Raw genomic sequence first — 12,240 nt, 5'->3', positions numbered from 1 at the left:
TACTATGAGTGTGTTGTTGTTGATATCCTTTTTGTGGTCTTCTAGTATTTGCTTTATGTATTTGGGTGCTCCTATGTTGGGTGCATATATGTTTATCAAAGTCATATCTTCTTGATGGATTGTTCCTTTAAGTATTATGAAATGTCCTTCTTTGTCTCTTTTTATTGTCCTTGCTTTGAAATCCATTTTGTCTGATATGAGAACTGCTACCCCGGCTTTTTTTTCCGGTCCGTTTGCTTGGAATATTTTTTTATATCCCTTTACTTTCAGTCTGTGTAAATCTTTTGTTTTCAGGTGTGTTTCTTGTAGACAGCAAATATGTGGATCCTGTTTTCTTATCCATTCCGTTACCCTATGTCTTTTAATTGGAGCATTTAATCCATTTACATTTAAGGTTATTATTGACGTGTATTTATTCATTTCCCTTTGTACCTCTGTTCCTCTCCTCTCTCGTTTTTTCCTTCTTTTTTCTTAGAACACTCCCTTTAGCATCTCTTGCAATGCTGGTTTGGTGGAGATGTATTCTTTCAGTCTTCCTTTGTCTGAGAAACTCCTTATTTCACCTTCTATTTTGAATGAGAGTCTTGCTGGGTAGAGTATTCTTGGTTGTAGGCCTTTGTTTTTCATTGCTTGAAATATTTTTGACCATTCCCTTCTGGCTTGTAATGTTTCTGTTGAGAAATCAGTTGATAGCCTTATCGGAGCTCCCTTGTATGTTATTTGCTGCTTTTTTCTTGCTGCTTTTAGGATTCTCTCTTTGTCTTGGAATGTTGCCATTTTAACTATGATGTGCCTTGGAGTGGGTTTTTGGGGGTTCCTCTTGATTGGAACTCTCATTGCTTCTTGGACTTGCATAGCTTTTTCTCTCATCAGGTTCGGAAAATTTTCTGTCACTATTTCTCCTATCAGATTTTCAATTCCATGTTCCTTTTCTTCTTCTTCTCGTATTCCGATGATCCTTAAATTATTTTTCCTAATGCTATCCTGTAATTCCCTTACATCTTGTTCATATTTTTTCAATCGTTTTTCATTTTGCTGTATTGTCTGGGAGTTTTTCTCTACATTATCTTCTAACTCAGTAATCCGATCCTCTGCTTCATTTAGTCTGCTTTTGACTGATTCTACTGTGTTTTTCAGTTCAGAGATTGTATTCTTAAGTTGTTCCTGGTTCTTGTTAACAATTTCTATGTCTTTTTTTATGCTGGTGTAGTTCTCTGCAAGTTCCCTGTAATTTTCTTGGAGCTGTTGGTAACCTCCTTGAAGGTTGTCATAGTTGATTTTAAGGATGTCAGGTATATTGAGCTTCTTTACCACCATTGTTTTGAATTCCATGTCTGACATTTGGGCTATGTCTATTTCATCTATCTCTCTTTCTGAGGATTCCTCTTTTTTTTTCATTGAGGAGTTATTTTTGCGTCTTACCATGTTGGATTCTTTTTGTTTTTATTTATTTATTTATTTTTTTTTTGGGGGGGGTAGTCTGCTTTGACTTCCCTCCTTTGTGGTGTAATATTCTTTATCGAAGGTCTGGGAGTTTCAGTGGTGCAGTCTCTTTGATATCCTGAGCCTGATGTTCTTGAGTTACCCTTTATGTCGTTTGTTTATGCTGTTTGGTTATATTTCAGATGTTCTTTTATAGGATCTTCCTTCTGGCTAGTTGGTTGAGAATCACTCTATCCGCTTTGTCTTGAGTTCTTTTGTGGATATGCTGTTAAAGACATAAACACACAGCCCAGGCAGGAGACCCACACCCTCAAAAAGTATCCCCCACTCTATCCTGCTATCGTTAGCCAACTAGCCCGTATTAATATAAATGTAAAGAGATTTGAGCTTTTATACTATAAGAAGAATAGATAAGAGTTGTTTTTGTGGAGGAAAAATATAATTTTTGATAGAGGGGGTGATAGATTAGTAATATTTGAGACTGTGCAAGCCAGTTAGTAATATTTACATTGTATGTTAATAAAAATAGAAGAAAAGGATAGAAAAATACATAATATAGTAAGAAAGTGGGATTGTATTGTATTTGGGTTTATATAGTAATTATATTATATTATTTAGAGTGATAGGGGGGCTAAGCTAGACACACAAACGAATAAACAATGATTAAAGAGAAAGGATGAGAAGGAGAGGTTATATGCAACACGTTAGAGATAAAGTTTGTTATTATTGGAAGAGGTGAAGGAAAAACACCCCCCCAAAAAATCTCCAAGAAAATAGAAGAAGAAAGAGAGAAAGAGAAGAAAATAAAAAATTTACCACAACCCCCCCCAAAAATCCCAAAAGGTAAGAAAGAAAGGAACAAAGGAAGATAGAAAAGAAAGAATAAAGAAGAAAGAAAGAAAGAAAAAAGAGAAAAAAAAATATTGAAAAAATATATATATACCCCACAAAACCCCCCCAAAAAACCCCAGGAAAAGAATAAAGAAAGAAGGAAAGACAAGAAATGATTAAGAAGAAAGAAAGAACAAGGGAGAAAAAATTTGGGAGAAAAAATTTGGAAAAAAAATTTTTTTAAAAAAGCGATGTTTTTACTCCGTTTTAGCCTTGGTGTGTTGCCTTCTTTTTCTGGGTCCGCAGCTGGTCTAGTGTGGCAGGTCAGAGGTTCTTGTTTTTTGCAGGACTGGTGTGCGCCCCCGGTTGCTGCTATGGTGCGCGCCCGCGGTTGCTGGCACAGCGCGCTCCCTTGCTGCCCGCTGGAGCCAGTTGAGGTGCCCTTGCGCTCGAGCCCTTGCGCGCGAGCCCCTGCGCGCTCAGGCGGCCCAAGAGTTTGCCCCGCGGTTGGAGGCCACTGCTGCCCGGCCGCGGTGGTTCCCCGTTCGCGCCGAGGTGTCCCTGCGCGAGACCCTGCCCGCGCGGGCGGCCTGAGCGCTTTCCCCGGGATTGGCTCCTGCTGTTGCTGGGCTGCGGCAGTTCTGCGTTCGCTCCGAGGAATCCCTGCGCGCGTCCCTGCACTCGCGGGGGGCCCGAGAGCTTTCCCCGGGATTGGCGCCCCCTGACCCCGGGCTGAGGTGATTTCGCGCTCGCGCGCCGCCCCGTGCCCTCAGTCCCGCTGAGCCGAGCACCGGGAGTTGGTCTCTGGCCTCTTAGGGCAGGGCCGGGGACACTTGTGCTCAGTGGAAGCGAGCGTCCGTGGGTCGCCTCCTCCCGCTGTTCCCGTGCTGCAGCCGCCCGCCTTCCCTCACCCGTCTGGGCGGGCACAAACAGAGCTTGCGCTAGTGGTCTGCTTTCCGGCCTGGGGCCCTGCGCCCACGGGAGCTGTCTAGGGGTGTCTGTGCACGGTTCTCTGCCTGTTCAGTGGGCCCTCCCTGTGCCCATAGGGGCACTGATCTTATGTCCGTTGGGGAGTGTCCGAGGGACGCCTGGACTCACGGCCCCACGCACCTGGGCCAGTGAGTGAGAGCACTTCCCTATGCGCGCCCCGCGACCCAAGGGTAGGGTTGGGGAGTGGATGAGCGCGCCTCTGCGCCTGGCCTCCTCCAGAACGGCCTACCACCCCCAAACTTTCCTCCCCTCTCCACCGTCCACTAGAGAAAAATATAAAGTAGAATTATGTTCTCACTTGCCCGGCAGCACGCTGTCTCCTGTCCTTCAGCGCCAATGCCACTTGGTGGAGTCCTGTCTCTGCCAGCGGGCAGAGATCCGCTTTCCGCCTGCCTCCTCTCCGGGCAGCCTGTGGTCGCCAAAAATCCTTTGTGTGCTTCCCGCCGCAGCTCGGACAGCCGCCCCAGTCAGGAATCCCGTTTCGTCCCCTTTTTCTCCGCTATCCTCACTAAACAGGTTGTTCCCAGATGGATTTTCTCTAATCCAGCAGTGCCTTGGCTCAACTCCCACCAATGTCCAGCTGCTCACTGAGATGTTCTGTCTGCAATTAGCCCAAACTGCAGACGGGTCTCCGGAGCCTAAAACCGCAACCTCTCCTCACTCCTCCGCCATCTTACCTTCAGCATCTTGTTTTAATAGGGACTTTATCTTTAAGCTGCTTCCTTCTTTCCCTTCACCACCAAGCTTCCAAGGGAAATCTCCCTTTTCCTGGATGCTTCCCTCTTCTCTAGAAGTAGTGCCTTCTGTTACCTCTGGTCTCATGAACTTGCCAAGTCTTCTTTTGATCTCACCAGGTCTTACTTCTCCTCTGATCATTTTTCCATTCAGAGTTGGTCTCTGCCTTCACAGAGATATTACCTTAGTTGATATTACCTGTGTCCTACCACCATCATGACCATGCCATTTCCTTTTTCATGCAGTCCTTCCCTGGATCTATATTCTGGTATGAGATTTGATGTCAACTCTGCTAGTCTAAGATGTTTATTTTCCCACTGACATTTCACTAAAATTTGTGGGTTTTGCTCTATCCTGGTTACACTGTAGCTCTGAGTGATAGGTGGTTTTATTTGCTCTTTCTCTTAACAACTTTTCAAGGATATGAAAAGAGATTCAATTCAGGTGGTCTCAATAATCCTCTGGTGTTATTTTAGAATGCGTTCTTTCCTATTAATTCTGTGGAAGATGACTTGAGCACTTTAGTATCTACTTTTCATATTTAATTGGAACTTCTTTTCTTATAGGACACTGGTCACATTGTGGAGGTGAGTTGGGAGTAACAGAAAGGGAACAAAGATTTTCTTAAAACAACCTTAAAAGTTATGAAGCCACACATTAGAAATGGGGTAAAGTAGCCTTCAAGTTATACTTGCCATCAGCCAGCCAACCAATCTTTATTACAGGCCCACTCTGTGATGAAAAGTGAGTTGGGCTCCCTTGGAAAGTGATTGCTGAATTGAACATACTGAACAGAGAAGCATCTCAGGTGACACATGGCTAGCTGGACTTACCCAAATGGCATCAATGTGCACCCCAGGAACTGAGCACTAAGTTAGATTCTGTGGTATTCATTTCTCCGGATCAAAAACTCTCACCAGAATCACCATATCCACTCAGTAACTCTATTATTTCCTTCGTTTCCTTGTTCACCAAAATAATACTATCTGCATGGTAAGTACATCATGGGACATCCATATGACGGGCCACTATGCAGTCTTAAGTCTTTCATAACATCAAACTATACTAAGAAAAAAAAACAAAACTTACACACATAAATTTCTACTGAACTGTATGCTCTAGAATTCAGAGTTCCAAAGCTAAATATGTTGAGACAGACCATCTTTCAGAGATTCACAATGCACATCATCTTTTTAAAAGGGTCTGAGAAACCCTAAAGAAACCTTGTCTAACTCAGCGTTTCCTAGATGTTTTTGATTGTGGTTCCCCCCCCCCCAAAGGGCAGCAAATAACATTTACAAACCTTTTGGGATACCCACAGAAAATCTGAACTAGGTACCTGAGAAATATGTGTGAAGAAAAGGTGGAATGAAAATAGACCAAATACTTAATTATAGTTGTTTTGGGGTTGGTGGGGTTGTGGGGACCTTTCCTCCCTGCTTTTTATAAATCTAGTCATTCCAAATGCTCTAAATGTTAAAACACATTTGGTGAGAGCTAAAACACAATAATTAAAACCCCTGAACCATTGCCCAAATTATTCCTTGAACTAACAAGGAATGTCAGCAGGACCCAGTTTCTTCCCAGCACTCTGGCCCATGCTGCTTTTCTAGGTCTCTGATTTCATTTTGAACCTCCAGATTCCATCATGCATTTCAGCACTGAATTTCATTATTTGGTTCTGTTATCTTTCTTTTCATTCAACAAATATTTCCAAAAGTCCTACTTTGTGCCACATGTTGAGATTGCAGCAGTGTGCAAGAGCAGCCACTGTCCTGATCTTGTGACATTTACTGTAACAAATTATCACACCTTTGAACATATAACTATATGTAACATGTCTCAGGGAGATAATTTAGCTAAAATTGATTGATGAAATAGGAGCTAACTGAACACAGATGCAAAAGGAAATATACTTGCACAGGTCCAGTGGCAGGAGGATAGACAGCTTGTTTGGGAATATGAAAGACTCATGTCACTGGAGTACAAAGAGGAAAGTAAAGGTAGTAGTAGTAGGCAGAGGCCAGCTCATGCAGGCCTCATGAAGGCCATAAGGATTTTGGTTTTTTAATCATATGGGCAACAGGAAGCCACTGACATGGCTCTGAAGAGGCTGTACCTTAAAAAGATTTCCCTGATACCATGTGGAAAATGGATTTGAGGGACCCACTATGGTGGCTGGGAGATGAGTTAGGGAATCTAGTCCAGGTGAGAGACATGTAATGGCCTGAAGTAGAGTGACAGATGTGATGAAATGGATAGAACATGTAGGAGGTAAAAATCAAAAGGGCTTGGGGATAGAATGGATTTGGAGAGTGAAGAAAAGGACAGGTGTGAGGAATAATTCCTAAGTTCTGATTTCCGCAATTCAGTGGTGATGCCATTTGCCAAAATAGGGAACATAGCAGAGGACCTACTTTTGGCTATGAGATAAAGAGTTTGAGGTACTACTGAAAGATCCAAAGGAACATGGGTGCTCAGAGTAGAGATCTGGGCCAGAGATTCAAATTTGGAAGCCATAGGTACATTGAAGGTAGGCTGAAACTTTGGACTTGCATGAAATTGCCTAGAAAAAGTAAAGGAAGGAAGGAAGCTTGGACCTGATCCTTAAACCAACAATTAACATCTCCATGGAGGTGGGTTAGCCACAAAGGAGGCAGTAAAAGGCATTCCCAGAGTGAAAGAAGAAAGTGTGGAACCAAAGATGCCAAGGACACACTGTTTTGGGAAGAATGGTGAACAGTATTGGAAGCTGCTGTGAGATCAAGTAAAATGAGGGCTAAAAATGCACTGTGAGTGGGAGAATGACAGTTTGGGTGCATGGACAACATCTGTAGAAGTTTGACGGTGTCGTGTGTCCCTAGCTAGACTTCTTAATATTAAGGGTAGCAAAGGGCTGAGTAAGTTTCCATAAAATTTTGATGACGATTAACACACACTAAGATCAACCAGGGGTTTTGCTGTCACCTCTTCCTCCTACCAACCACCATTTTCAGATGCATCTTGACAAGACCAGTCCTGTCCTGGTCACTGGACACAGAAGTAGATCAATGCACTCCTTGCCCCATGGAGCTCACAATCTGGTCAGGTGGACAAGCACAAAACCCAGAGAATCATCACATTCAAAGCACTGGTTAGCAGCTCACCTACCCCAAGCTGTTGGTGAGGTACAATTTAGTGTGTCACAGACTCAAAGGCTGAAGTAGAACTGAGTATTTCGGGAATCGTAATAACCAGCTTCTGTTGAAGAACCCCTGAATAGCCTGGAAAAGGAATGGTTACCCAGGTGCAGAAATCTGAGAACATCTTTTAATTAAAATTCACCTCTTTATGAAGGGTGAGACACAGTTAATTTTGGTCACTAAAATTAACATTTTTTGTTTTCCACAAACTAGATCTACCAGTTTGACTTCATTTTGTTATGTACTGAAACTTTAAGGCAGGATTCTCTGGAACTGAATTCGGTTCCAGGAAATGATAAAAAGTTCAAGTCAATCCTGTTCTCACAGAACTCTTTCAGTAGAATCAGAATTCACTTTCCTATGCTCTGCACATCACATTAACCAATGTGGGAAAACAGATAACTTGGACCTCATTGAACAAATCTTCAAACATTTGTGGACAGGGCCTTTGGGGTTTTTTCCCTCCATAAATCATCCCTAATCCACATCAACACTTCATAGGACCCGCCTTCTCTAACCTGACAACAGCACTAAAATGTGAAAGTTGCTAGAAATTATACACCTTTGACATCTATGAGTTGAGGTTGTCATATGTACATTTACCTTAAGCACTCTCAAGTCAGGCCAATGTCTTCCAGGAAACCCAGTGCCCATAATCATGACAAAGAATGGGCAAGCTTGTCATCAGGAAATCTCTCTGTGGGTAAGAGGGAAACAGCTACTTTTCAGAAAAAGTGAGAATCCAAGAATTTTAAAGGATTTATTTGATTTCTCCACATGATCACAGCTATGGTTTTTCACATCAATAGAGTCTTGTTACTACTCACAAACAGAATGCATATTAAAAGAAAGCACTCCTTTCCTACCCACAGTTACAGAGTGGGTGTCAGGCTTCTTGTGAGCAAGGTGTCCCTTGAAGTCTTGAAACAGTCTGCATTCAAGACCCGGTTCTAATCATTTAAAACAACTCGAAGATGAATGACAGTTCTTAAGAGACAGATACTGCACATGACCTCAGTATGACTGCAGACAGAACAGCAACACTGACGTGCACAGGAGACATAAATGACCTCATGCAGGTTCTTCCTGCTTTGCTTGTCCTTTTTCACCACCCCAACTTCACACTGATCCATTGTGCGATCTGTTTCCTTGCTTATTGTTATTTAAAATATGTAGAAAATTACTCATTTTTCAGGCAGGAAGAGTGATATTTTTACAATAAAACTATGATGCATGCTTAACTTGTAGAGACAAAGCTTCATATGGAAAGCTGAGTCAACATTGAGGATCATGTTTAAATATCTGCTGTCTTTTCAGCTCATTTTAAATAAAAAGAGGTGGCTTCTGCTGCATGCAGTGCATGGTGAAAAACTCACGCTACACTGGGAGACTGAAGACATTTTTAAGCAAGATGTGCATATCATATTAGGATAAACTTTATTTTTACAGTGTTGTACAATTCATTAATAAACTTAAAAAAATACATGATTTAATTGTTGTCCCAGAAAAGATTTTTGTGATATTACCAGCTGCTTCCTCTAATGGTCACCTGTTCCTGTCAGAAATTACCTAATTGAAATAATTTGTGCAACTTGATAAAAATGTCCCAAGAGTATCCTGACAGATGACACAACACTGTGGTGAAACTCAGCCTCTGAAGGGCAAGGGGGGGCTCTGTGAATAGGTCCCCACAGCTGTGACTCTGACAGGATGAAATTCAGAGAACAGCCCCATGAAAGCAACATAGGGATCATGTTTGGCTCCAGTCTCTTAAACAGAACAATGTATTTCTGGTAATACGTCCCAACATAGGTTTGCAAACAAAACACAGAGAATGATAAAACCTCATTGATCTGAATACACTGTATATAAAGTTGGAAACACAGGGAGAAACTGAGTTTGTTCAAGTAGCCTCTTTTCACTAGGCTTAGCCTTGTGGCACCTGACAAACTCAGGGCACATCAAGAACAGTTTGGGAGGTGAGAACTCTTGAGTGGCCCTCGGAGCATGGCAGATGCAACAAAGAGAGAGCCCTCCCACAGGCCCTCACCAACGAATTTATTGTTGGTTCTTTTTGCTTTGTTTCTCACTAGTGCCTGTCCCTTCAGAAAGAGCAACCTTGTACAAACAGCCTGTATCTTTTCTGGAACAACCTACAGTTTACAGTTGAACTCTACCATTGGTACAGAAGAATAAAAAAAGCAGACGTATTTAATATGTTATCACTTTACTGCAACTATTTGTCAATAGTAACACTGATATATTTTGCAAATATACAATACATAGATGTGGCTTCACACGATCAACATCTATGACACACAGTACAATTTGACTTTCCCAAGTCAGAACATCCTTTAAACTGCACAATAGAGAATGCCTCAGGGAGCCTGGCTTTGAAGGAAAACCAAAGAATTCAGGAGTCAATGGGACTGGGGAGTCTTTCCCCAGCTGGGCCTGGACCAGATCAAGTGCCTGTGCTCTTTACCTCTCTCTTTCTGAGCGGATGCCCAAGAGAGAGATGCTGGACCAATGAGAAGATAAAGGTAGGCAGGTTCAAGTCACACTTCTTTTATAAAAAAGGCTAAACTCTAGATTGCTGTATTTGCTCTCTGTGGAGATTTACAAAGTGCTCAGTTTGCAGATTTGCTGGTATGATGACCTCAATGATATGGCAAAGGGGTGATGGAGAGGGAAATGGACAGACACCCAGTCAGCTGGCTAGGGTGGGTTCCCCTCTGTTGTCTGCAGTCCGGCCACAGCTCACCACGACTTCCAGGAGCACGAAGCCCCACAGCCTACAGTCCTGCGTTAGCTTCGCCCTTTCTGAAAGGGCTCTCCGCCTGGGTAGGTGCCGTGGGGCAGTCCTCAGGTCCCATGGCTTAGGAACACAGCACTGGTGGCTGCAGTGGCTCGAAAGGCTGAAACTACAAAGTATGGCCCATGGGTGACTCAGGCACAGAACCGGACGTGTGCAGCGCCCGGCCCCAGGGGAGCAGATGGTGTCACCACAACACGGAAGCAACAAGAGCACAGCTGAGTCATGTGATGCCCTGGCAGCTAACTGGACCATGAGAAGGCAGCGGGAGCTTCACCAGTGAGGGCAGGGCACCTGTCAGCTGGGGTCAGAGGGGCCACAGTGATGACACAGGGGTTATGCTAGCACATGGCTGCATGAAGTTACAATGATCACAGCTACCACTCAGAAAATAAAATGGGAAACACACACACCACCCTAGGTTGCTAAATGCTAAAATCAGCCTGCAGGTTTGAAAGAGGTTCCTGGTGAAACCCTGCTCAGGGGCTTCTGCCTGTTGCAGTTGGAAACAGGATGAGAAAGTTATGGCGCTGAGGGAGACGAGGATGAGAGCTGGTCGTTTCCATGTTGGAGATGATACATCTGCAGTGTATGGGTGCCCCTCTCAGAGAGCTCTGAGTGAGCGTGCATCAAATCATATGCATATAAAAACATGGGTCATGGAAATTCAGTTACCACAGCCATTCAAGTGTCTATGAATCTGTGTAACCAATGTTCTAAGACAACCAGTTCTTAACTAGTTATCCTGAGTTGCTACTGTAGTTTACTGCATTTTATCTATTTGCTTACCTGAAATAACAAAGCAGTTATAATACTGATTGCTTATGAGAGTATTCTGTTAATAAAATAAGGATTTATATAAAGCAATACTGGACTTTTTAAACAGCTATACCTATGTTACTTGGCACAGTTAGTAATGATTGCGTAAGTAATGATTTAGTCAGTCCTAGAGGGACTCCTTTGGAAGTGTCTGAGTTTGCTCTTAGCATTTAGGTTTTTGGTCTACTCTCTCACACATTCATCTATCAGGTGATGGAGCTCCTTGTAAAGTCTATATTGCTAATTTTGTGGACTGAAATGTTTGCCTTTCACACACAAATACTACCTATACAGTGTGTGTGTGTGTGTGTATATATATATATTTATATATTTATATTATATAAAGTTTACTTACGTATTTTCATCAACCATATCAGGTCTACTTAATTTTGCCCATTGTCAATGAGAGAGCAATAACACAGCAAGTTTTGGGTTTTCTGTTTTGTTCTGCTCTGGTTTTTGTGTCTTGTTTCTTCTTTTTCTAGGTTTTTCATATGCGTATACAATTAGGGAAGAGAGAGCTCTGGGTTGCGGGGGCAGGGGGAGCAGTTCAACATCAACTTGACCAGAGGTACCATTTCCAAGCTGATGGTGGCTGAGGCCCACCCCTTGGGTTGATGTGGATGGAGCCTGGGGCTCCAATGCTAAATTAAATCAGGAGCTTTGTTTCCTACAACACAAGCCCATAGGCTCGGGGTCAGGGTTGGGGGTTCCATCCAGGCTGTGGGGAGCAGGGCGCATAGATGGAAACGGAAGTGCCTTGGGTCTGGTCTGAGGCTGGCTGTCCCCAGGCATGCCTCTGTGTGGTATGCACTTGTTCCCGGGGTTCTGGAACCCCCTGCCCAGACTGTCTACACAATTGTGCTGATGACACTGGGTTTTGCCTTGCTGCTGGTGGGGAGCGGCGGGGCAGGGGACTGCCCGTGGTGGTGTGCTGCATGGCCTGAGTGGCCAGGATGGTTGGCGTGGACCAAGGGCAGTAGTGGGTGGCTGTGTGTGGGGGCCCCATAGGGCAGGTGTCCCCCGTGGGGTCCGTGGTGGTATTGGTGTGCATGCTGGATATGCTGGGGTGGGTGGTAGTGGTGGTGGTGGTGATAGGGGGGCGGGTTCTGCTGTATATGGCAGTACTGGCTATGGTAACCATGTATCTGGGCCTGGGGGGAGCCCTCTGCAGGCCCCTGGTGATGGCCTGGCACAGAGTGCTGAGGGTGGGGCAGGCCTGGTGGGTGTGGGGGTGGCTGAGGAGGGGCTGAGGGCAGGTGAACCTGAGGAGGGGGCTTCCCTCTCTTACTCCCAAATAAGGAGCCCAGGAGGGAGGATGAGTTAGGCATTGTCTGGTGTGGGCGAGATGGACACTCTCGTGTTGATGGAGCTCTCCGGCGCATGTGAGGGCTGCTAATGGTGGACCCCTAAAAAGGAAATTCA

The 12,240-nt window shown here is 44.0% G+C and overlaps 1 protein-coding gene across 3 annotated transcripts in view; it reads right to left on the bottom strand.

Moving 5' to 3' along the window:
- Positions 1–7,927: 7,927 nt before the first annotated feature.
- The window catches only part of IQSEC1 (IQ motif and Sec7 domain ArfGEF 1), a 79,422-nt gene continuing 75,109 nt past the window's right edge, over positions 7,928–12,240 (bottom strand). The window contains exon 14 of one of the 3 annotated variants that reach the window (XM_090278834.1): positions 7,928–12,224. In XM_090278834.1, coding sequence (XP_090134960.1) covers positions 11,667–12,224 — 558 coding nt within the window. In that variant the 3' untranslated portion in view covers positions 7,928–11,666. The remainder of the gene's footprint in view (positions 12,225–12,240) is intronic. The other 2 variants (XM_090278837.1, XM_090278840.1) reach the window with 2 other exon arrangements.

The sequence above is a fragment of the Furipterus horrens genome, unplaced genomic scaffold (assembly GCF_987537825.1).
Source record: "Furipterus horrens unplaced genomic scaffold, mFurHor1.1.pri manual_scaffold_1, whole genome shotgun sequence".
NCBI classification, from domain to species: Eukaryota; Metazoa; Chordata; class Mammalia; order Chiroptera; family Furipteridae; genus Furipterus; species Furipterus horrens.
Note: the sequence above shows the minus strand (reverse complement) of the source record. Positions and strands in the feature narration are given on the sequence as shown.